At 40.0% G+C, this 26,346-nt stretch overlaps 1 protein-coding gene across 1 annotated transcript in view; it reads right to left on the bottom strand.

Annotated features, from left to right (window-relative positions):
* LOC103176418 (myosin light chain kinase, smooth muscle) overlaps positions 1-26,346 on the bottom strand; it is a 78,027-nt gene that overhangs the window by 41,508 nt on the left and 10,173 nt on the right. The window contains exons 3-10 of the mRNA XM_007889937.2: positions 15,470-15,680; positions 12,369-12,417; positions 11,536-11,698; positions 10,844-11,009; positions 8,509-8,530; positions 7,548-8,374; positions 6,743-6,946; positions 5,501-5,641 (exon numbers count right to left, since the gene is read on the bottom strand). Of these exons, the coding sequence (XP_007888128.2) occupies positions 5,501-5,641; positions 6,743-6,946; positions 7,548-8,374; positions 8,509-8,530; positions 10,844-11,009; positions 11,536-11,698; positions 12,369-12,417; positions 15,470-15,680 (1,783 nt within the window). The remainder of the gene's footprint in view (positions 1-5,500; positions 5,642-6,742; positions 6,947-7,547; positions 8,375-8,508; positions 8,531-10,843; positions 11,010-11,535; positions 11,699-12,368; positions 12,418-15,469; positions 15,681-26,346) is intronic.

Here is a 26,346-nt window from a genome sequence, read left to right as displayed (position 1 = left end):
TTAACAGTATTTTGCTGCCTCCTCTGATTCTACAGTTTTCCTCAACAGGAGAAGTTGAGTGCAGAAGAAACCTTGAGCTCCCAAAATTGGGTCGGAAGTGTTGCCAACCTAGGAAACAGCCGAGGACATTGTCAATACCGTAGATGTTGGATTTTCTATCTTTGTGAGCAAGAATATGAGGGTGTGTGCGTATAGTAAGGAATCAATACACTGAAAAAATAAATTTGGGACTCCTTTTACCCAACAATAGAGACTTTTTGAAGTGGAAATACCACACAGATCTTCTCAAAGATGATGAACCATGTGTAATAAAAAAAACTAAACAAAACTATTTTCAAAGAAATGGACCACAGTGAAATCTGATCACATGGTTTGGCTCGAGAGAACTTCTAAGCGTGCAGTGACTGCCAGCCAAGCAAGGCGTTGGTGAACCGCACTCACAACAAACAATTCAAATTAAAATAGTAATAAAGCATTTGAAGCTGTTAATGTCGAAATAAATCTGCCCGCTCACTACTTGCAAACAATATCTCAACAGCGGGCATTCCGCACACAATCGTTTTATTTTAAGAGAAGAGCAAGTAAATTCGCACAAAAAAAATGGGGCCAAGATAATAATTATAATAATAATCCTTGCATTCGATACAGCGCCTTATCACGTCTTCGAGACGTCTCAAAGCGCTTCACAGAATATATTGTAAAGTGGATTGACTGTATATTTTGTGGGTGAAAGATCTGATAAACTGATGGAACAGGCTGAATGGCCTCCTCCTGTTCTCATATATCCCTAATTCCATATTTGATGTGTTTCCCCTCCACCCACGTCCACTACATGTAGCCATCTGCTATTCGGAATTCCTGTCTGTCCTGGCAATTCTTCAAAGTCCAGTAAAAGCTCATCACCTGCCATAAACTTCACAAATATTCTCACTTTGAATAGCAGAACGATCCTATTCGCGTTTTGGCAGGCTCCGCAAACAGAACAAACAGCTTCACGGGATCTAAACTAACAGGAAATGCTTCTCTACGCAGCCGGAAGGGAAGGAATCTTCAGAACCAAAAACAGATCAAACTGAAATAATTTTCAAAGCTGATTTTCGAAGAGTTAGTGTCCGATCAGATCTGCGATGGATGAAATATTCATGCTAAAATTTCACAATTGGGGAGAGCGCTAAATGCAGTCTGAAAGAGGAATTATTTTAGGGTGTTTGTCAGTTTGTAGAGAAAAGACAGACTGCTTTGAATCAGATAAAATAAAAGGGAGCGCAACCGAAAATGGTAAATGTATTTATAATGTGTACGGTCTGCAGAAACCACACAGGATGCATGTTTTTCTAAGCCAAGTGTTTGAGGAACAAACCCCCAAGACTAAATTTGAAGAGATAAAATAGAAAGATGTGGTTTAGGAGTGTAAGCTTTAAGGGTGAGACAAACCACAAGAATGATCACTATATAAATTTAACTTGCGTTTGTTTAAGCCAGAATATTTAGGGCGGGTTTCAAGATTTGTCCATAAATCAACAATAACAAATTAAATTCTCCTGACGTGAAAGGGAAATGTCATTATTTTGGCGATTGCGTTCTTACGCTTTTCTCAATATTGAACTTGTGATCCTCTGTTTATATGGCCAGGGAAAAACGAAGCAGACTGCAAGTAAGCCGAGGTTTATTCTGGCAGGATTCTTCTAATGGAATTCCCTTTTCTCATCAATGTGTGGAAATTCTGCTCGAGAAGCTCACGTGACCCACATCTGGTTACCTGAAGGAGTCCCCATTTGCACAGCTCAGATTCTTTATTAAGGAATTCTGTTAAGAAATACTACGAATTATACCTGATCTGTATTGAACACCCAACAATTGACTCCAAATGCAACTAGCACGAGCTGTCGGATATCCAGTACTGGCATCACAGCATTTCCACTAATTTATTAGAATAAATATATCCTCTCTAACTAGTTTATTTGAATTCATATACTCTGCGAATTGTGACTGTGTCAAAAGGAGGTCAAGGAAAGCAAGCTTTGATTTGAATGGAAACAGACTCAGTACTGCACATATCGAATCAAGGCTTTGGGTATAAAATATTAAACTATGAGTGAACATTTCTCAGACAAATTTGGTATGAAAGAAGGAATGATTTTATTTCCATGTATGGAACAGAACAGTGAATGTGCAGCAATATGTAAGATTACTGCATCGTAAGTGCTTATGATGAGTGATATTTTACTCTTCTATACTGGACTTTGCACCGGAGAATAGAAACTTTAGCATTGTTGAACTTAATTACCTATCAATCTATGCAAAGTGGTTGGGAGGTTTCCAGCTAATCTGGTTCCTCAGACTTGTGTTGAGTGAAGTTAATTATTTTCAGTTGCAATTAACCCGATTTGCAATTCCTGTTTTCACCGTTACTGTGCAAAAAAGTGACAAACTGCAGAACTTTCCCAACAAAAAGGTAGATACTCTGAGGAAAGGGTCACATTGTGCACAGTCTGTGAAAGAAATGGGCTTGTTTTTATAGGTTAAATGGACTTTTCTCGTTTCATGTTCTCTCATGTGATCCGACTATCAACAAAATCATGGATTTATAGAGCGCCTCTTTTGTAAAGGAATTCCTAAAAGTGCTAAGTAATTATTTTCTGATGTAGTTATTAACACCATTTAAACAACAACTGGGCTCATCTATCAGACTGACATAGCCAGTGAACAGTGTTGGAGGGAGGTTGGTTGCAAGGAATGTAATCCATTTGCAAGTAGGACATGTTTATTACAGTGCAAGCAGAGTGACATGGTGAATACCGTGATGGCTTTGCACAAATTACTGAACAATTAATTTACAGTTGCCACATAAAGAACATGGATACTTATGTAAACACTCGCAAGTTGTTTCTCTATTGGTTTACAAAGGGGAGCTTGGAAGAGGTTGACCAAAGCTCAACACCCAATAATAGCTCAAAGAGCAAATGTTCATCCCCCAAAAACTGGATTATGTTCACAGTAACTTTAATTCTAACAGTGCTAAAAAGAAAATCAGCTAACTTAAGTGTTTATATGCAGGATTCATCTAGATCAGCCCACAAAGGTTCCTTAACTCTCTTCATTGGTTACGAAAGCTCCATTAACTCGTGCCAAGTCTGCACTAACCTGCGAAATATTTCGGCAGCTGAAATGCAAGTCTTTCCTTTATTTGGTTGTGAATGTCATAGCTGCTTAGCCCGTACCCGTTGTATATCTGTCAGGCATAATGTGACAGGAATCTTTGTTACCTCTCTCAATCTGTATTTAGTTGTCGAATCATGCCAAAAAATGATTTAACGACAACACAGAAAGACGTGAAAGGAAATGGTTCTTAGAATCCGAGAATTTATGCATAATGTGTTGAAATGTGAAATAAGTCTTCTTAAGTGTAAAGTGGTTATTATTAATTCAAGTCATTCAACCGAAAACCTGATAGCCAAAACAGAGATAATATGATCCATTAAGAATTTAGGGATAAAGAAATGCAGCACAGCTCCAATCTGTATTTGACAGGACATTAAAGGCATATTACCCAAGGTAGCTATGTTTATTTAAAGATAACAATAGATTTAAAACATTGGATGGATTCAGTTACGGTAGGAATTTAGACTCAGCTAACATCTTAAGAATAGGGCAGTAAGAATAAGATTAGGTGAAATTGTTATACTGCCCTACTAAATCAGTTCAATAGCTTGCTGTGATTATTACCCTTTGAGAGGAAATCGATTACCTTGGTCTTTTGGGGGATATTATTTATTTTTTGATTGCCAACACACGGAAAAAAACATTTTACCGAAATACAAGATGAATGTGGGATTAAAGGGTTAAAATACAGCTGCGAATAATTAGTTGCGTGTGTCGGGTGGCTAATTAGTGTTACAGAATTAGCATGAATAATAATAATAATAAAGTGGCTCGGGACGTCCTTCCAAAGGTGCAACCCAAATATAATCCATTGGGATTGTTGAATAATTTTACAGCACTTCTATAAAATTCCAAATACTGTGCACAAAGGCAAAATTGAAGGCTACGTTTAAAATCTGCCTAACTCGCTTGCAAAATTGTTTTAAGAGTTTACTCATAGGAACGCGCGCAATTCCTCCACACAGCAAGCTGAGATTTGCAGGCTGGAGTGGATCGACTCTCCTCGCTAAACACACAGCCCAATATTCTCTTGGAAGCGCGTCTTCAGCGATGGAATACATATTTCCAAACCCTCGAAAATCTACTAAAACGTTGGGAAAATTAAAATTCACATCCTTTGATTCGCACCGTTTACATTAGGCTTTCTTCCCAATTTAAATAAAAATCCCCCACCGTTTTTCTTAGTCTTGGGGCCCGAGGCAGGAAGAAGTAAAAAAAAAATAGAAGCAATATAAAAACCACGATGAGCAAAGAGCTGATAAAAATAAAAAAGCTTTCTACTGAACTGCAACGTGGCACACTGTAAAATTTATAAATTCGCAAGGTGAGCTGGAGGTCAGCTGTAAAATGGCTGCGTGTTCCAAGACTACATCGTGAAAGCCTGCAAAGTGGCCAATACTTCAATAGAGTAGAGACGCCTTCTGGAATTGCTTCAGAACTGCACCGTGAAGGACAGATCAGAATCAGCCGTTCAACAGGGGATGAAATAATAGTAACCCTCGCATTTGATATAGTGCCTCATCACATCGTTAAGACGTCTCAAAGTCCTTTGCAAAACTTATCGTAAAGTGGATTGACTGTTTTTAGAGCAAAATGCAAATTAAATTTAAACACACTTTGCAGAAAACTTCAAAGGAAGAAAGTCAAATTAAATTAAACACACAAAGGAAGAAAGTCCTTATGACTTTCTGACTATCCATACTTTTTACTTTCCATGAATGGGTATTTATCCGCAAGCAGAGGGAATTGATTAAAAAAAAACACTTCTAAGCAAAGCTCATTTTAGGATGGCGCTGGATTTAAAATTACCCACAGGTTCAGCTTGAATATGGTTGAGATATTAATTTATTTTTTAATGACTGTAGGAGCAAATAAGAGCTGCTCTAATGTTAAATTCGGTAGTATTTGAACAGTAGTTATTTACGGAAAATATAAAATATTGAACATAAAATAATAGGCCATCAAAGTCAACCTGCATTATTAAAATCAATAATTGTTAATTCCAAGCCTTTATACTTCTTAGCTTGACTCTTGCCAGCCTGCGCCTAATACTGTGCGGAATTAGGTAAGCTGTGTGCATCCCTCCAGGGGAGAGAGCGAGAGAGAGAGAGAGAGCGCATTCCATTCCAGCAATCTCTCTCTGGGATTTCCATGTGTAGGTGGGATGCATGGAATTCTCATCTTGGTTTGGACAATTTTAAGCCACGGTGATGGGTTTCCGTGTGTGTCAGACACCCGGGTGATAAAAAAAACCACACAGAACTCCAAGATCTGGTCCATACACGAGCCATTGTTCAGGAATCCAGTTGAGAAATGGTGAAGAGAACATTTTTCTTACCATTCACAAGCCAAGTAACGTGGGGCATGGGTGTGCCCTTCACAGCGCACTGCAATACAAAATCTTGTCCCTCGCTCACTGTGCATTCCTTCAGTACGCTAGTGAACAACGGTGCCAACAATGGAGCATCAACTTTGGAGCCTTAATGGGATGAACCAAGAAGAATCCATCACTGGTTTGCGCTAACAGATTTTGAACAAACAAGTCAAATATAACAACATACTTCATTCATTGGGACATCCTCCCGACGTGAAAGACGCTATACAAATGTAATTTGTTTGTTGTACATTCAAATAAATTACTCTTATTATAATCTTTGCAAAGTACCTACAAATGTGCTTGTTTTGGGGGTGGTAGAAGCAGGGCCTGGAAGTGAAGGTGCAGAACCATTTGGGGAAGACGGATAGCAGTCTGAAAGTATGTTTCACATCTGGAGGCATGAATTTGCTCTCTCTTTCTCTAAGGCACAGCATATAAGAACCACACCACATCTCCACCTGCCAAACTACTAACAGAAATGGTGCTGATTTAATGGTTTAAACTAATGCCAAATTCACTCAAGCTATTTGGGAGACTTTCCAGTGAAGACTAATTACTTAATTATTCGGACACAAGAAGCTGATGCCTCACTGTTCGAGCCACATTGTGAATGCAATTCTTGCATATTTCCAACTCTGTGCAAAACGCCTGAGGTTTGCTCATTTTTAATGCAGGTGTGATTGTCTTTCCAATTTGTCGAAGGAGGAAGGTTACAAATTACTGAAGATATTCATGATACTCGAGGAATCAAAGTAACTGTACCAATTTCCTCTCTGGAGGAAATGAGACTCAGTCGAGCGTAGAGAAGAAGGGGCCCTAGTGTGAGGAGAGCAGAATGTCCAACCCACAATAAAAAAAACTTGAACCATTTTTTATCCAAATCCACTCCGTTAATCAACAGTTCCCAAACCCGCAAAAGGAATGAAAATTAAGGGATTGTCAGATCGTGCAGTGAACTGGAACTGTTACAAATGCCTTCCAGATGACATGACAGCAACAACTTGCACGGACGTCGACCCTTGATGAAGTATAAATATCTCAAAGGATTTACAACGTGCTAATCGGGATTTTTTCCCCTTCAACTATGGATGGCAAAAATACATTCTCCAAGTCGCTCTTGGAAATAATGCCTGTCCCTTCACTTACTAACTGTCCTTCTGAAATACTGATCCATGGAATAGCTTCACGAGCCTGCGTCCTTACCCCTGACAGTCAGCGTCCATCGCGTGGAGACTTGACCTCTGCTGTTTGTGGCTGTGCAGCTGTAGGAGCCACGGTCTGACACATGTACGTGTTTAAGGCGAAGGTGATGAATGCAGCTTTCCTCATACACTTCAACACCTGCATTTCCTGTCAGTAAAACTCCATCTTTAGTCCACTCCACCTCTGGTTTCGGACTGCCTATAGCTACACAACACAAAGGAACATTAAGAATACAGTATAAATTATACGCAGATTCTATGCATTTTATGCGCCAGAACTGACGGGCGTCTATTCTATTTCGTAACATTTCTATTCATTAAGACAAGTTGAATCCCAATGTTTCTGTGATCATATCGATATTTATAGCGGACCAACTTGAAATAAAAAGATTTGTACAATGTTTTCATGATATTATGAAGACATTGTGCAGTTATGGATTGAGATACAAGGCAAACAATGGTGGAAATGTTCTAAAAGTAAAATAAATTTTTAGAGGCAATTTCTTCAGCTCGGATAATCCAGTTCACCTTTTCTGTGAGAGGTTACGGTAATCTAATCCCACCCCCAGGGGGTTGGTCAGTGTGTGTGAAGAGGTGCAATTAAGTCTCTTCCCTGCTTAAACCAATACCCTAAAGCGTAGAGCTGGGTGACTTAAGTAGATTAGATGAGTAGTGAAGAGTAAATGTCTAGATTTTTTTTAAATAGGAACATTAATTTACAATGGTATTTTCGTTTTTAAAAAAAAACCATTTAACCATTTACATGACAACAATGACATCCGTGTTTCCATTGGTAACTGACTTACTTTTACACTTGAATTTGACCTCTTCACCTTCGGCAGCTGTCTGACTCTGCGGACGCAGAACAAAGTCAGGAGGAGATCCTCTGGTCACTGATATTTGCTCTCTGGCGATCTTCCTGCTTTCCAATTGCACTGAAGGTTTCCCTGTCTCGGCGTGCGAGTGCTGCCCAACCCCACCACGCTCTGAGGTCCACTGAGGAGCAACAGTCTTACACGCATCTGTCTGTTCCCCTGGAACATCTTTTTTGTCGCTGGGTTCCCGAACCCTGTGTGGCTGAAGTGTGATGGTGTTGAGCGTTTTCTGCTGGGTGGATGTTGTCACATTTTGAGAGTGCTTCAGTTGTGCGTCGGTGGTTACATTTTGCGAGGACTTCTTCTGCACGTCAGTCGTTACAGTACTTTGGGGTCTCTGTTGCGTGGAGCTCGTTACACTGTGTACACGTTTTGATTGCACGTCAGTGGTTACGTCACATGAGGATTTCGGCTGCATGTGCATTATAGTGCTCCTGGTTTGCTTCATCTCCAATTTTGGCTGCTGGAGGCTTACTGTACTTTGCACTCTGAGCTGTTGGTCTTTGTTCACTTCGGTTTTCAATTCTTGACCAGATTTATTCTCTTGGAGTACTATTGCTGTCCTCTCTTCATTCTTCTTGTCCTTTGGTTTGTCGGAGGTTCCTGCAATCCCTCTCATTATTCCCTCGCTTTCTTTGGGTTGAATGGTGACTGAGCTGGACACTCTCTTTGTCTGATGAACGCCATTTGTAGCTGTGATCTTGCTTTGCAAAGGTTCGGCAATTCTGGCCTCGCACCTTCTTGCCTCCATTGATGTACTATTTGTTTAATAAAAACATTTTGTATAAAATTCGATCAGTCTTTAAATCACCGCCATTTTTAAACATTTTTTTTTAAAAAGTAATTTGATTCAGAATTGAATTTAGAATTGCAGTTTGGATCACATACTCACATTTCTGATGTTGAACTTGTACCTAGAAAAGAAAAATGAGATTCTCTTAAACATAATACACTTAAAAAATATAATGATATAAACTTTGCTTAAAAGATATGCATATGTTATATTTATTCCTGATCTGTGCTTGTAAATGTTTGTTGCAATTACTGTGTAGAGAAACAAAGGGACCATGGCTGATATAATAATAATCCTTGCATTTGACATAGCGTCTTATCACATCTTCGCGACTTCTCAAAGCGCTTCACAGGATACACTGTAAAGTAAACTGACTGCATATGTCATAGGCAAAACATGGAACACAGCAGTGTCCCACAAAGAGTCATGGATTAAGTAACCAATTATTATTGTTAGTATTTATTAATTTTTTTTAAGGGCATCACCTTATGTATTTTGCCAAATCTGGAAAGACAATCCTTTTATCATCAACTGGAGCTGTTCCAGTGTAAGGATCTCAAAACAATCACCCACACAGACCCCCACATCCCCTGAGGATGCGTATGTCACTGTATTCATAATCACCAGCCACCAGGGATTAGTGTGATTTCCAAATCTCAACTAGTTTGAAAATTTGCCCACCCAACTTCAGATCAGACAGGAACAGCCCTAGTGATCTGGGAGATGACACCCAAAGCCGCCTGAACAACTCACTACTTCATTAATTCTGTCTCCAGTCTCATGAAAGCAGAGATTGGTCACTTTCTAGTAGTAGAGCAAAGTGCAGCAGAAACCTGGACTCTAGAGTCTAATGAAGCCACCGTAAAGCAAACGTTTCAATTTAAACCCGTTCCTGGATGCATTGATACTGTTGTGGCATGAATCAAAATGTCATTGAAACCCTTCGTTTCAGCAGAGGTGTCTCCAGTGTGATTCAGTTTGGGTTCAAATGTTACTAAAGAGTTGGTGGAACAATTTGACAAACTTGGGAGTTTCTCCAGTTCTGACGAAGGGTCATAGACCCGAAACGTTGACTCACTTTCCTTTCTCCATAGATGCTGCCTGACCTGCTGAGTGTTCCCAGCGACTTCTGTTTTTGATGACAAGCTTGGGATTGACCGAGGAGGAACTCTAAGATTTCGTTGACTGGCTTAACCTTTGTTAAATAACAAACAAAAGCTGTCCATCAATTTATCTGCCCAACTCTTCCTGAGTTCATGCCCAGTTTCTGACTTTTCTTCAATGCAACCCAGTACTGTTTAAATAGCCCTGGTCGAACCTATCACTCAATTCAGCATCATTATCCTGCCACAGACCGCCAGCTGTTTCATGCCAAACTATAAACACCATTCAGTGTTTGGTTAGCAGAGCCGTGCAGATGTGCTGCGAATCCACACATGGAGAGTTCAGTTTTCCTTGCACTGAGCCCAGAGGTAAAGCATTGTTTAGCTCTGTGTTCTGCTGCCTATTACTGTTTCGCTTTAAAGTCTACACCGCGCCAACGAGAGTCATACAACTGGTCTACATCAGTCCGGATTCTAACAGCACAGCGGTTGCCAAGCAAATAATAATCTTTCAGAAATGTCAATGTTTTCACCATAAACATAGCATCAAATAATTCTCGGGCACGGAAGTAATTACAGAGAAAATGTAAAACATATTCATAAAAATCGAAACGATTGGAACCAGAAAAGCTGAAAGAGAGAGAAAGTAGAAAGAACAGATGCAAAGAAAATAGAAACCAGAACAGGGCATAAATTAATTGGAAGAGTTTGAATTGTTTTGAGCATCTTACTTGTACATTTCACTTAAAATCCTAACCTAAATTATGTATAAAAGATATTAAATTAAATGCTGTGCCGGTATATGATATTCTTCCTGCGTAGAACTACATCATCTGATTTATTTTGTGCTGTCACATGTAAGTTCTCTGCCTTTCCACCGATTATTAATAGTCCGATAAGAATCAAGAAAGGTGACGTGAGGTCAGATAGAAAAAAATAATCTGAAATTGCAGCCAAAATGAAATAAGAGATGGCTGAATAAAGCCTATAAAATCCTGAGAAATGAAATCTCAAGTCATATAATTCTACATTCGGACTCTCATGGGAGGGTAAATGCAAGACCTCTTTATTTTGATTGCTGCTAAATTCTTTTATTTTTTAACCTCAGATCTCATATGGCTCATCAGTATTCCCCCAAATAAATCACACTGATATGAATATTTAATCTATAAATATATTGGGCTTTGAGACATCTCAAAGACATGGTAAGGCACTATATCAAATTCAATTACTATTATTATCTAATAAATGCCCAGGTTGAACCGCAAATCTCATGATCATAATAGTGTATTTTTTTTTACACAAACAAAAGATAAAATATTGTGTTGTACTTTGAACTAGGAGTTCTGCAGAGGAGGAAGCTTTTCCTGAGTTATTCATCAATGAACACGTGTAGCTTCCAGCATCCTCCAGCCTCACAGCTCGGATCTCCAAGTAGTGAATACCAGACTTCTCAACCACACTGAAGCGATCACTTTGCTGCAGCTCTGAATCGCCCTGGGGAGAAGAACACATGGTTGTTGTACAAAGGACGTCTCTTCTGCACTGTTATTAATCAATTCATTGGTTTCCACTCTCCAAAAAGTCTCTAATGCGAAGGTTTCTGACAGTGAAGCGACAAAGTTGCTCGCTTTACACCTCTGTAATCAGATCTTCCGACGTGCCCACGGTTAATTGTGCTATTCTTTGTCACTTATTGTAGGTACTGTCACATGTACCATCCTTAAAATGTCCATTACTGCGGTGCACACACTGTTCATACCCGCCCTGCTGTCTCTACACCAAGTCAACTACAACCACGTGCATTTAGATAGCGCCCTTCACGTCTTTCGTGATTGCTATCCAGCCTCTACCAGAGAAGAACACGCTGAATGAAAGAACAAATCAGGCTTGGCTGCAATCTCTCTGTTGAATAGCCTGTTGACAGGGCACTAATTGGCTTCACTCATGAATGGCCTGGAGTCAAACCAGTCTTTTGATAATCTACAGATTAAAATGCATCCGAGACAGAACGGTGTGTTACCTTCAGCCAGGTCACTTGAGGATGAGGCCTGCCGGTTATCTTACAGGAGAATTTGCTGTTCTGTCCTTCTTTGACAATCAGCCTTGTTGGCCTGGTGACAAACTTTGGTGGGCTTTCGCCCCAGATGCTGGGTCTGTTTTCAATTGATGGAATAGAAAGTCGACTGCAGGCACAGAAAGAAAGGATGTAATTTGCACTTCATGTAGCGCCTTGCGCGGCTTCACGACATCTCAAAGCGCTTCACAGAATATACTGTAAAGTGCATTGACTGTATATTTTGTGGGGGAAAGCAGAAGGAACTGTCGAAAATCTGAAAGATTTGGTTAAAATCGGATTCCAGGACAGGAGAGCCTGGTAGATGGATGGGATGGGTCAACAGAAGTCATAGGCACTGATTTGAATTGAGGCCGGTTGAGAGGAGACAATGCTATGTTGAAGCAATTAGTAGTTAAGTGCCTATTAGTGCATTAGGATTGATGAGTAAAGATAATTTGGGGATCGAGTCTTCAATCTAGAGTTTAGTTTCCATAAAATTCAAGTCCTTCCAACTGACATGGATTGTCTGATCCCAGGTCAATGCAATAGGGGTTTTGACTTCTAATTTTGATTCTAATTGCGATTGTAAATAATAATTGGCTGTTGTGTTTCGCCCACAAAATACACAGTCAATCTATTTTACAATATATTCGGTGAAGCACTTTGGGACGTCTCAATGACGTGATAAGGCTCTATGTCAAGTGCAAGGATTATTATTATTAATAAACAGAAGCAACAGAGCAGGACCTGAGTCTTCTCTCAATCTGCTGATTTGCTCGTTTAAGTAAGACACTTACCCGGATGTTTTGGAATTGCTTGACAACCCATATTTCTTCACACCGTCTCCTGTAATTAAATAAAAGAAATATGCAAAGCTAAATTTGAGAAGCAAACACAAGATAAGCATTTCTCTCAGTCGGATGATTTCAACGACCCCATCAGACCCCAGTGTTTCTGCAGTAAGTAGATTTCTGGCAGTGAATCACCTGATTTTTTTTTTTTTTAAACGGAGAAATTAATTCAATAACTTGCTAACTCATCAAAACACTGCCAAAGCCACAATGCGAGGGAAGCTTTAATCAAGAATCAGGATTTCAGGATGTCATTTTTGGGGGGGATTTTAGGAAATAATTGAACTAATTGTGTTACCAAACCACCAGAGGGCACCACAAAGCTGAATAATAATAATCCTTGCATTTGATACAGCGCCTGATCACGTCTTCAAGATGTCTCAAAGCGCTTCACAGAATATACTGTAAAGCGAATTGACTGTATATTTTGTGGGCAAAACACGGCAGCCAATTGGTGGGGGGAGAGAGAGTATAAAAGCGATCAATATTCCATCTCATTTTAGCCTATAAGCCCATTTTGTCTAAAGTGTAAAATTACAAATTGTAGAAAAATTCTTCCAAATCAATTTCAATCTGGATTTCCTCTCAGTTTCCTTAAAAATCCAAATGAAACGTAAGCGGTTTCCACAATCCTTTGTATTTTTTTTTAATAAATAAAAACAACATTATGTCATGGGTTAGGATCAGGTCAAATTTTGTGTCTCAGTAATTAAATGCCTGGGGGTGGGGGGCAGCAATAAGAATATATCACTGAATAAAAGTGCCGTGGCAGTTTCTGAATACTGATGCTTTATCAGCAATCCATGTCACTCTCCCCCTGAAGCAAGACGCGTAGATTTGGATGTAACACGGCTCCTCTTACCCAGCAGTGCCCAGCAGGCGGTGTCCCACCACACACTACGAGGTGTTTTCAATGCTTCTTTTGCCATGTTTACATCGCAACGTACTGCAGTAATTGACCCCGAGCCCACCACACTGGGAATTTGTCCGATTTACACTATAGACTAGAGATTACTGTACCAATCGTAACACAGTACCGAGCCAGTAATTTAAACAAAAGTGGTAAACAAGAGCTCAAATGTGATAACACTTGGGACAACATCAGGATTACAAGATGTCCTAAGGCCTATTTCAGTCATTGTACCAAAGTAGGACAATGGTTACCACAACTCAACCATATGAAACACCACTCCAGGTCGCACGAGAAGGTGAGTTGCTCACGTATAGTAAGATTCGCTGACTTTTGACCTCGTCAAAGGCATTTCTCATCAAAAGCGCAATTTTTTTTAAAGTGCGTTAAACATTTACTAATCCAGGCCATATTGACTACCTGGATTTTCAAATCGCAACTCATTCGGTCAACTAAAGAACTTAATTCCTGCATTTCCATGCGTCAGTGTGAACACTTCCATTTACCAATGAGTTACTGCTGCCAAATATAGTACACCAAATATGAATATGGTATTATCAACATTAATATAGCAAAAGTTGTCCAGGTCACTGGAATGAATTGCTTGGTTTGAAACTTTTGTGATAAGATTCAAGTCTAACCGCCAGGTTTGACTTGCCGTCCGCTGGATGCAGTCCTGCACATATGGTATAATAATGATCAAACATCCAAGGCAATATACTTAGACCTTCAATGAAACAATCTGATTCAATCTTTGTGAACTGCACACCATGTGGATCTCCTTGCCATTGTGCCCCAAGATGGACTTTGATCATATCACACCCAATTTATTTAGTAGAATTTGTGAACTAAAGCAGAACCAGAAGGTCAGTATTTTTGGAGCCTCTCCATCCTTTGATTGTGAAGACCAACAGGTTACAAGCTACTTGGTCTTGTTGTAACTTAAATAGATATGATCAATGAGATACAAGCCAGACACGAAGCAATAGCCAAATATGCCTTAATAGTCACGTAGAAGGGGACCACTGAACACATCAATGTGATCCCGTTAGCAGATGCTTAAGTTCTAACACTAACAAATGTGTTTTGTTTTACAAAGTAAACATTTAACTGTTGATTATTCGGCAAAAAACTGTGGTCTCTTGGGGTTAACCAGTTCACGTTTTCAGCGTGTGCACAATGACACTAATAATAATAATAATCCTTCCATTTGATATAACACCTTATCACATCGTTCAAAGCGCTTCACAGAATATACTGTAAAGTAAATTGACTGGCTATTTTGTGGGTCAAATGCAGCAGCAAATTGCACACAGCAGTGTCCCGGAAAGAGTCATGGATTGAGTAACCAAATTATTATTTTTTTGAAGGGATTATTACCCCCAGAAAAGCGATCCGCCAATCGTCCAACAACTGCTAGGAAAACAGAGGCGTGTGGAGTAAGGAAACTTGCCTAAGGTTTCACCCTACCCAGGATTCGAATCTGGGTCTTCTGAAGGCAAGTGCTCAAACCATTACACTACAGAACTCCATTAAAGCTTTGTTAGTGGTATAATAATACTTGCATTTGATATAGCACCTTAACACGTCTTCTAGACGTCTCAAAGCCTTCACAGAATATGCTGTAAAGTGAATTGACTGGATATTTTGTGGGCAAAATGATAAAGCTAACTTAAGCATTAGGGAAGCTTTATTGCTCTAACATTAACAGTAACTAGATAGAAAGGGAAACCATATTATGCAAAGGAAATGGATAAGTAACATGGAATACAAGTGAACTGCTCAGGTATTTGCCTGGAATGCCATCACAGTTGGGGTTATAAGGAAGGTGCAAATGATGCCAACATTGTGCTAAGAGTCATTTGTTCAACAATCTTATTAAAAACGAAAGTACGGACTTCAAAGAGAAAGTCCCTGCGGCTGTTGCAGCTAATATAGTTTGAGGGAAAAATAAAGAGACAAATGTGCAGTGTACTGAGCAAAACAAATATATTTTAAAAATCTCCAGACAAATGTAAGGAAGGGTATAGGTCGTGATGGAGAGAGTCCAGCGGTCATATTGTACTGTGTTGAAGGTCATTGATTGCAAAGCGGTTTGGTTCTGCATTTGATTCTGTACGAATTATTAGACACTTACCTTGAACACTTAACTCCACAGTTACTTGCCGAACCCCACTGGCGTTAGCAACTTCACACGTGTATTTTCCAGCGTCTTCCACCTGCACTGCTGTAATGACGAAGCTGAATGTCCCACGGGCGCTTTGCTCCATTGTGTGGCGTTCACCATTTGGTACAGACTGGCGGCCATTCTTATACCACCTAACCCCGGGCTCTGGATGTCCTCGCACCTGCAAACGAAGCACAGTGACAAGTCCATCTCTGTCATGTTCACATTCAGATCGACTTCTCAGCCTTTCACACAAATGGACAACGTCATTTCACCTTTGTCAGCCTGCACTCACTTCTACATTGTGGGTATTGGTAATACTGGTGAATAAACTGCAATAAATTGCGAATACAAGAATTGTTACGGAACATCTTTAAAAGCGTGGCTTGACCTTAGAAAGTCCCAAACCTTTATAAGTGTCCCTTACAATTGTTCTATTACCAATGGCTAGAGAGGGAAAGTAAACATAATAATACTCACATTTTATATAGCACCTTATCATGCCGTTGAGACGTCTCAAAGCGCTTCACAGAATATATATTGTAAATTTAATTGACTGTGTATTTTATGGGTGAACCGTGGCTCCAGTGAATCACCAACAAAAAAAATGATTGAATGGAGGAGACCTTGTAGGTGTTGGGAAGCAAGTGTGGGGTTTAGATCTACAGCTTTACACCTTCAGGTACAATTAATCAAAATAAACAGTATTGATTTGAAATCGACCAGAATGGGCTTTTGCCAGCAAAATAAATCAGAGAGCATTTTAGAAAGCACTGGAACAGAAATATCTCACTAATCAATTCCAGTGTGAAGCTACTTGCTCCACCCTTCTCTTCCCCCCCACCCCCCTCTACTAACAAATCCTCTTTTCTGGAATTAATTCCATCATCCGTTGAATTCCTTCTCTTAAAACAAAGTGAATCGTCATTATAAAACACCTTTCTTAACAACAACGTGCATTTATATAGCACCCTTCACGCCAGGTGGCATCTTGGAGTGCTTAATCAGTTGTGGGTGAAGGCATTTCTATTGTATCAGATCCTCACCGTACATTCAAACAACCTCTGAGATGAGGCCAAGCTTCTGACCCCAGGAACAAACATCCAGGATTTGTTTTGCTAACTAAAGACAAGGCCATGACAGAGAAAGACTGATGTGAAACAGTTGTTTGACATCTGGATTGATGTAAATTATTAGAAAAACATATTTAAAAACTTGGATTCATTATTGCTTGACATTTAGGTCAGGCGTAGAGAAGTGATCGGATGAGATGAACTCAACATCCCAACCTGACCCACACTGATGGGCTTCTACCTGGAATCCCAGGCAACATGTAGCATGTCATTTTTGAACACTGATGCTGAGAAGACAGGAACAAAAAAAAAACATGATGTAATGAAGGTAACATAGAACCAAAGAAACTTACAGCACAGAAGGTCATTCAGCTCATCGTGTCTGTCCTTTAAGGGCAGCTCCTTTAAGGGCAACCTTTTCAGTCCCACTTACCTGACCTTTCCCCGTACCCCTTTAGTTACCTTCCTTTTAGGTATTTATCTAGTTCCATTTTGAAAGAAAAGGGTGGGAAAGAAAGAAAAGGGAAAAGTATTTCCATCAGTCTGGTCTGGATACTCTTAAGCATGGCGATGGATTTCCACATGTCAGACATTCGGCTGACCAAAGAAAAAACCTGGTATGAATTTCTTTTGGCAATGATTAGTCGAGGCTGAATAATGCAGGATGTAAGGTTTAGATTGATACTTCTGGAGTTTTGATTGATTTACCTTCGAGGACAGGGAGAAATGGTGCAGAACATTTCCTTAGAATGGATCAGGGAAAGTGCACAACAGAGCAAACTGTATATGGTCTGTGAAAGGAATGTACTTCATGGACCAAATGACCTTTTCTAGTTCCTGTCTTCTGTTCTTATGCTACATACAGCAAACAAATACACAGCCAGAGATGTTTCCATTCTCTCTCTCTCTGATTACACATTGGCTGATTTAAGACTCGAGACTGCATTACTACCTTTAGAACAAGAAAACTCATTGTGTTCTGATCTCTGTATTTCTATTCAGCTACTTGTAAAAGAGTACATATGCCTATTCAAGTAAAAGACTGTTGTAAGCAATTGGTGCAAAGGTGTCTGAGTCATGTCAACAATTATTGTGGCCCTTTTGATTCATTGTTGAGGTTACTGTACAAAATGACATTTGTACATCCCCTTTCACATCGGGAGGACGTGCCAGGTTGTAGGTTTGTTCAAGAAAATATTTGTGGAAAGGATGATCACTTGAATAGCCTCCCTGAAAAACAGACTGGAACTGGCTGACTGCTGATTTGCACAAGCGTCTTCTCAGTAAACACTTCCTCCTAATAAAACTAACCACTGTACACAGTAATATAAATGAACGAAGCTTTAGAAACAAATGCTGACACATTTCCGGACAACTGCGAAATTGCCGTGTGCACTGGAGCACGGATGCAACATAAGAAACTTTTACCATAAATGTACATTCTCAAAGTCACTACCCAACAAGAACAAAATTACATTTGTATAGCGCCTTTCACGTCGGGAGGACGTCCCAAGGCGCTGGACAGACAGTTACAGACCTGAGCTGAGGGAGGGGAAGCAGGGAGATCGAAAGCACGGTCGAAGAGGAGAGTCTTGAGATGGGTCTTGAGACGGAGGGACTGCAGGATGGAGTTCCAGAGGGTGGATGCAGAGTGGCGGAAGGCCCGCCCGCTGATAGTGAGGCGAGCGAGGCGGGGGACGTGAAGCAGGCTGGAGCCCGTCGAGTGGAGGGAGTGAGCAGGGTGGTACGGGGTTAGGAGGTCGCAGAGGTAAGGGGGAGCAAGGCCATGGAGGGTTTAGAAGGTGAGGACCAGGATCTTGAACTGTATCCTCTGTGTGATGGGAAGCCAATGGGAGTTGGGCGAGGATGGGGGTGATAGGGTTACAGAGCCTAGTGCGAGAGAGGACACGGTCTACAGAGTTCTGGATGATCTACCCAAGGACTCCACAAGTCACAGAACCAACCCCAAATTTCTTCTCAAATAATACCACGGATTCTTTAATATTCACCTGAACAGACAGACAGGACCTCAATTTAATGTCTCATCCGAAGGACGGCACCTCCGACAAAGCCTCACGCCTCAGCACTGTATTGAAGCGTCAGCCTCGACTTGTAAGTCGCATTATTTTGATTACATCAGGATGTTATACGTGTGCAATAGAAACAAAACGAAATCATTCTTATCCATTTGTACCCTAAACACATTGATGAAGCTCACATGCACGTGACAAACTTAAATGCCCGCAAACTGATATTCTCTCAGAAAGAATTGCTGCACACATTCAGTGTCCATCATAACTGAACTCTCAGCTGCTTATTTCAGATACAAGAACTGAAAACAAAAAGCAGTCTATAGCGATCTATCTTGCTCTTTAAAACAGCCAGCATAGACACGATAAGCCTGATCACCATCTTCTGTGTTGTACTATCAGCCCTAAATAATAATTGGAATGTAAAATATTATCAGCTTCCTAGATACCTAGTTTCACAGGTTAAATGCTACTATCCTTTCTCAATGGATGGACCATGCTTAACAAAAGATAAGTTGTGGCACCAGTTCGGAAGCAACATTAATGCTGTTTTTAATCACCGTGGCTCCAGCAACGGCAAATACTATAGTCAGATTCATGCCTTAGGCACCTTTCACATTTTTGGCTGTTCACTTCCCGGATCAGGGAATATAGGATGTTCACACGCAAAACTTTGATATCTTTGTAAGAGCAACATGATGGCATTGGGAGGCGTGTTGGGTGCAGAAGNAAAAACAAGATGTTTATTTTTGAAAAGTCTGCTGTCAAAACAATGTTAGGTGATAATAATAGATGTTCCTGATTATCAAGTGCCTTCTTCCTCCTGGCCTTTTCCCACTATTGTTATTTCCATATTGCAAATCTAAATTAAATTTTTTAATGTTTTTTTGGGTTAATAATGCAGAAATCCTTTGCCCACTGGTAGTTTCTGTTCCCACGAAATCATAGAACTTCACAGCACCAAGGCAGAATGTCTGCTGGCGCTTTGAAAGCAAAATCAGACCTGCCTTTTCTCCATTACTCTGCCACGACTCCCTTTGTTGTAAGATAAAGGAAAGCACCGAATCCAAGAGTATAGTTGTAGGCTATATTCCTTGTAGTTGCAAGAGGTATAATGAAAAACATGCATAAAGACTTAGTACAAAATATAATGGTCAAGCAAACTCCAGTTACTGGTGGATGATCTACAGCAGATCCACTGGACTTCCAAATTTATTTTAAGATAGCCTTCATGCCAGCAGTCTCCTGGCAGGCTATTGCGAGAATTCATCAGAGTGATAGTAATAACAATCTTTGCATTTGATATAGCGTTTTTCACGTCTTCTAAACATCTCAAAGCGCTTCACAGAATAGACTGTAAAGTCAATTGACTATATTTGCGGGCGAAATGCGGCAGCCAATTGTGCACAGCAGCGTCCCACAAACAGTTGTGGATTGAAGTGACCAATTTTATTATTGTTTTTTTTCTTGAGGGATTATCATCAGGCCTTATCAAGTGCTCACTTCCTCACTGGGCGCTCAAGTGCTCACTGGGTGTTAAACACACAGGGAATGGGATGGCGCTACATGATATGGGAGGAGGAAGAGGAGGGCTTTTAAATTGGTTTTGAATTAAAGTTCAAAAGAAGGCACATAAAAAGAACTCAACATAAGGTAGGATTTCTTCACCCCCATTTGAAATGGTTTAATCACATGAATCTTTGAGAGTTAGAACAAAAAAGCAGTTACGCTTGGATTTTAACTGTATCAAGATTCCGATGCATCATCTGTTTTTGATGAGTCCTCACTGAGTCTATTGCATACTTGCACCTTAAAACTGAAATCATGTTTTCCATATACTTTCTAGCCAACTAATAACATGCAGCACTCTGAACCAATCTCTTCAAACAGATTTTGTAACATCAGAAGCAAAGCATCTGGATTGACGACTTGAGTTCTGTTTATTCCTAAACTCTGTTGTATGCGATAATAAAAACAGCTACATATTTTTGTGGAAATGCACATATTCTGGTCTAGATGAAGCTAACATTATTCAGCAAATAGTAATAATAATCCTTGCATTCGATACAGCACAGAATATATTGTCAAGTGGCTTAATTATGCATTTCGTGGGCGAAACGGGGCAGCCAATTGCGCACAGCATGTTATAAAAAAAATACAATGGTTTTGGAAAGGAAAGAGAAATTGGCAGAGAGGTTAAAGGTTCCGATAATATTTTTATTCAAATGTTATGGCCTATATTTATATTTCTTAAAATAGTTCAAAAATAATAGTAGATCGACTTGTCCAGTGAGCTTCAAACCTTCTCTCAGGAATGTTATTCTGTTTGGCACAGTATCTCACTCAGCTCAGCAGATATCAGGAACGCATTGCTCAGAATAATCCATTTCCTTCCTCTCTGTAGTGCAAAGCTTTTCTACATGAATGAGTTGTACCAACAAGCCAACCTTTTCTTCTTCAAAGTTACATGCATCTGATCTCTCTGGACAATCTATTGGGATGCGTGGATCTAATCTCTGCGGTGGTCCTCTGGTTCAAGCAGCCAATTGGCACATTTTCAAGATGGTCTTGTGGTTTTACTCAAGTTGCATTGTTATGATAGTCTTCCCTCAACTTCTGTCAAACATTTTCTAGTGTAGAACTCGAGTGAACATAAATACAGGCCGGACTGACAACGGGAACACTATCATGTGGGTATTTCGACAGAATGAGATATATGAGCCAAAACACCTTCTTTAATCCATACTTCTCTTTTGATACAAATAGCTAGCTCAATAACTCAGTCATTATTAGATTTACTGAGCCCTGTGGGAGAAGGCCCACTGACCTCAAGCTGAATTGAGAGATTTCAGCTCTTATTCTGAGAAGGTAACATCAAAACCATCAAAATCCAGGGTGGAAAGATTTTTTTTTTTTTTTTTTTTTTTGCAGTCTTTTGTTTATCCTACAACTGGGGTGAAAAACATGGTTTAACTCGGTATTAAATCAAAGAAGAAAGGGAGAAACTTAAAAGCAGCAAATTTACGCTTGTACTGCTTACGCAAGAACACACAAAATACAGTCAATTTATTTTACAGCACATTCTGTGAATCTCTTGGAGACGTTGCGGAGGTCTGATAAGGCGTTGTATCAAATGCAAAGATTATTCTTATTATAATAATGCAGCAACATTGACGGTGAATCCACAATGCACCAGTAACGCAACACCACAATGAACCTTTTTTTGGAAAAAACGTGCTTTGGGGCTAAAATAAAACGCATCTGTCGAACTGCTGGTTTGTCTTGCAAAGCTTCAGGATTTACTACGATCTTTTGCACAATGACCTCTATTGTACACGACTTCTCTGACCTGAATTTCTAAGCAACATTGGAGCTCTTATCTCGTCATTCGTCTTTCTCCTGAGGACCGATGTTGCGAATCAAAGCTGCGCACGACACGTTATTACAAAAACACACCATCATTTTAAATTTAAACGTAGGACTGACTCATTCTGTGATTCATGGATGCTATTACATCTGTTAGTCATTTTATAAATATTTCACTTCATAATTTTATAACAGTTTATAATAATAATCCTTGCATTTGATAGAGTGCCTTTCACGGCAGGAGGACATCTCAAAGTGCTTCACGGGATTTACTGTAAAGTGGGATGAGAGTGTGTGCTGTAGGCAAGTTTAAAACTACAGGAGATGTTGCTCTTGAACTTATTATAATAAAGGCTAGACAAAGGGTAAAACTGGTTTCCGCTGAAGGTTGTGTTTGTATTTCACTGCCTGCAAAGCCAGATTTTAAATAAAACAACCATAGACATCTGTGTTGGAGTCTTGAAAATAGAAAATATATCTGTATTGAAGCAAAGCCAACCTCTTGATCTTTCTAGGTCAGAATCTGACAAATAGCTGCAACTTCAGCTGAACCTTCCTCGGAGAAACTATTCTTTGCTTTTAACTCTTTAACATTATTTCCGTCCAGTTTCCAGGCCTAAACTATGTTTCGCTTTGAATTGAGTGACAACTTGGATACAGATTGACCTTTAATCGACGATGGTTAAATTCCTGTAAAACTCTGACTCGTGCGAAAACCCATCACCGTGTTCAAGGGTATCCTAACCAAACTGAGAATTCCATGCATCCCACCTATACATGGAAATTCCAGAGATATTTGTTGGAATGGAATGCTCACTCTCTCCCTGGAGGGACATATCCTCCTTAGCTAATTCTGGAAAGTATTAGGGATCGGTTGGCTAAAGCTAGGGCTTGGGGATCCCAGAGCGTGCGTTGGGGTAATTGCTGGAGTCTAACCAGCTGAAACCAGAAAGCTTGCCATTGAGAGCACTGCCCAGCAAGCTTTCCAGTGGTACTGGGGGTTTAATTACTATTTTATTCACTTGCATTTTCTGATGATGATAGCCTATGAACCAGAAGCACCCAATTATCACAGAGCAGATCTTAATCACATTACCAAGTCTGCCAAATCTCTGGTATACAAGCAATTCAAAAGAGACATCATTACTGCTGTTGGAATAATTGAATACCTTCTGCACAATCTCCCAGTGAGGGAGAATCTCTGCAGTAATGAGGAGAGTGAAAAGGAGATGAAAGGAAAAGGATCAAGAGAAGGCAATGCCGTGTAATTTGAAGATGGTCTACACTAGGGGTGAATGGACTGGTATTATCAGAGAAGTACTGACCGAGATGTGCCACGTTTATATTCTTGATTTTGAATGTTCTTTCTCTGACACCAACTTTACCATCAAAATTCCTATCTACAGTTGTGCGCACATGTCTGATAACTGGGATAACTGAAGAACTCAGTCTGTATCCGTTAGCATTGACCCAGAAGAACAAGTGGCCTTGTTGAAACATTTTCTCAATTTGCAATACCCAGGTCTGAGCAATACCCAGGCCCCAAAATGGCTTTATTATTATTATTACTATCAGCATGGCTGCCACGTTTTCCCCACAAAAGTCAATCCACTTAACAATATATTCTGTGAAGCACTATAGATGTCTCTGTGATGTGATAATGCGCTTTGTCAAATGCAAGCATATTATCATCATCAACTTCAGTCAATTGTGTTGCTGAATTCAAACAGAATACCCAGTCATGAGGTTGATTATTGACTTCCGACCTTGTCTCATGAGAATATTCCACCAGCTTCAAATCCCGGCCAACATAAGACTGAGAGAACTTTACTGAGTTAAATTCCATTACTGAGAGAACTTTTGGAATGTCAAACAGTTTCAATGCATAGGTTTATTCTTTTGGTGTCTTGTATATTCAACTTCCAACACGTGCACAATCTTGCAAAATCCTCGTTGTACACTTGGGCTCCCCTGACTGTGCTGGAGAAGGTAATTGAGTCCCTCGTTGGGGGCGTACACTGCAATCCACAACAAATGGTTCCTTGCCTCAGCAAGGGATAAGGAAAAATGTCAACAGCCTACTTCAGGAGATAATGAATTTTAACATGGAGCATTGTTCCAGAGTTGCTATTTACAAATCCTTTTGCAAACTCTCAGACGCTTATCGCTGTGGTGGCTGAGACCACAATCCGGATATTGAGTCTACAGACTTCCAGAGAGAAATCCACAAGCTATGTGCAAGATTTACCCATTCATAAGAACATAAGAATTAGGAGCAGGAGTAGGCCATTCAGACCCTCGAGCCTGTGCCCCGCCATTCAATAAGATCCTGGCTGATCTTCAGACCCAACTCTAATTACCTGCCCTATCCCCATATCCCCTAATCCCTCTATTTTTAAAAAAAATCTATCAGTCCTTGAAGATGTTCAAGGACTGAGCATCTACAGCCTTCCGGGGTAGTGAATTCCATAAATTCACTACCCTCTGAGTGAAGAGATGTTTCCTCAACTCGGTTCTAAAAGGCTGACCCTAAATTTTAAGACTGTGAACCCTGGTTATAGATTCTCCTACCAGGGAAAACAGTCCCTCTGTGTCTATTTTATCAGCCCTTTAAGAATCTTATGTTTCCTAATTCTTCTGCACTCTAGAGAATACAGCCCCAGTTTATTCAGCCTATCCTCATAGGTCAGACCCCTCATCCGAGGAACTAACCGAGTGAATCTACGCTGCACGCCCTCTAGGACAAGTATGTCCTTTTTTAAAATGAGACCAAAACTGCACACAATACTCTAGTCCGGTCTCACCAAGGCCCTATACAGTTGCAGCAAGACTTTTCCCTACTCTTGTACTCTAAACTTTTTGCAATGAACACTCACGTACCGTTCGCCTTTTTAGTTGCTGCTGTACCCGCAAACTAACTTTTTGAAACTGGTATACAAGGACACCCAAATCCCCCTGAACACTGACACTATTTATCTCTCCCCCTCTAGAAAATAATCGGTTTTTCTATTTTTTCCTACCTAGGTGAATAAACCTTTTAGACTCTGATGTACAGTATTAGCAAAAGCAATTTGTGTCAGTTGCACCTAATTGTGTCAAGTTATATTTCAGCTGAAGTTCTCATGTGCTGGAGAAGATAATGGAGTTCCTAATTCCAGGTTGCCTCGATTCCCTCTCGTTCTACTACGAAATGTGTTGGAAGTTTCGGGAAAAACTCCTTCTAGAGAGGGTTGGTTGACCTGTCATCAGCAGCCTCCACAGCAACAAGGCAGGAGATCAGAATCCCAGCATACTCCAGCCATTCTATGATGTGTATTAATTCCCAACAATGCTACACTACATTACTAACTGGATCATCCCAAATTCAAATCTGGAGTTAAAATAATACTCCCTCCAAAACAATAATAAATTGGCTATTTTCAATCCACGACTGTTTGTGGGACGCTGCTGTGCGCAATTGGCTGCCGCGTTTTGCCCACAAATATACAGTCAATTCACTTTACAGTGTATTCTGTGAAGCGCTTTGAGATGTCGAGAAGACGTGAAAAGCACTATATCAAATGCAAGGATTATTATTATAAATATTACGGTTTTGTCCATTTACCCAATAAATGCAGTGGAACCCCTGTTATAAAACAGTAGTTAGGGGAATCATTGAATAGCAGCCGCATCTCCTGGCAGGTTTTTAAGGCTTTGAGAGTCCGCCACGTTGACAGGAGACACTGGCTCAAGTCCCGATGAATCAATCGTATTACAGGCCACATTTTGGTCTCTTTTTTTTGAAAAATCACGGAAAGAAAAATCATCAGGTGGTACTAAAATCCAACTTGTAACCCATTTTTATGGCCCTTGCTCTTAGAAATGTTCCAGGACTCGGAGCAATAATAAATTCCAGTGTATAGACCTGTCAGCCATACATGTCAAGTTGGAAATGTGAGTTGGAACAATACCAACCTTTGGAGTTGCATCACAGAAATGAAATACAACTTTCATGACCCAGTGAATCCTCAGATTGAGCGCAATTTAGAATTTAACACCTGCCCATATACTGGCTGCTTTAGTACAGAGAGTAGTTTTACATTCTGTATTATCAATTATATATTGTTTCCAGTTTTTTGTCCTTGTTAATTACACTTTTTAGGCTCAACATGTTCTCCGTCTTGCCCCGTCTTTAAATCACTTTTCTCTTCACTTCTTTCTACAGCTTGGGGTCAAACCATATTGCTGTTAAGCACTCAGAGATGCTATCCATGTGAAGGGTGCTAAATAAATACAAGTTGTTGTACGGTGGAGTACATGGATAATCCTTTACTGTGCTATCTTCCAAAAAAAAATCTGTATTTTTCTACACTTCTGCATTTCCTCTGGAAGCAGATTA

Source organism: Callorhinchus milii, unplaced genomic scaffold (assembly GCF_018977255.1).
Source record: "Callorhinchus milii isolate IMCB2004 unplaced genomic scaffold, IMCB_Cmil_1.0 Scaffold6, whole genome shotgun sequence".
NCBI classification, from domain to species: Eukaryota; Metazoa; Chordata; class Chondrichthyes; order Chimaeriformes; family Callorhinchidae; genus Callorhinchus; species Callorhinchus milii.
Note: the sequence above shows the minus strand (reverse complement) of the source record. Positions and strands in the feature narration are given on the sequence as shown.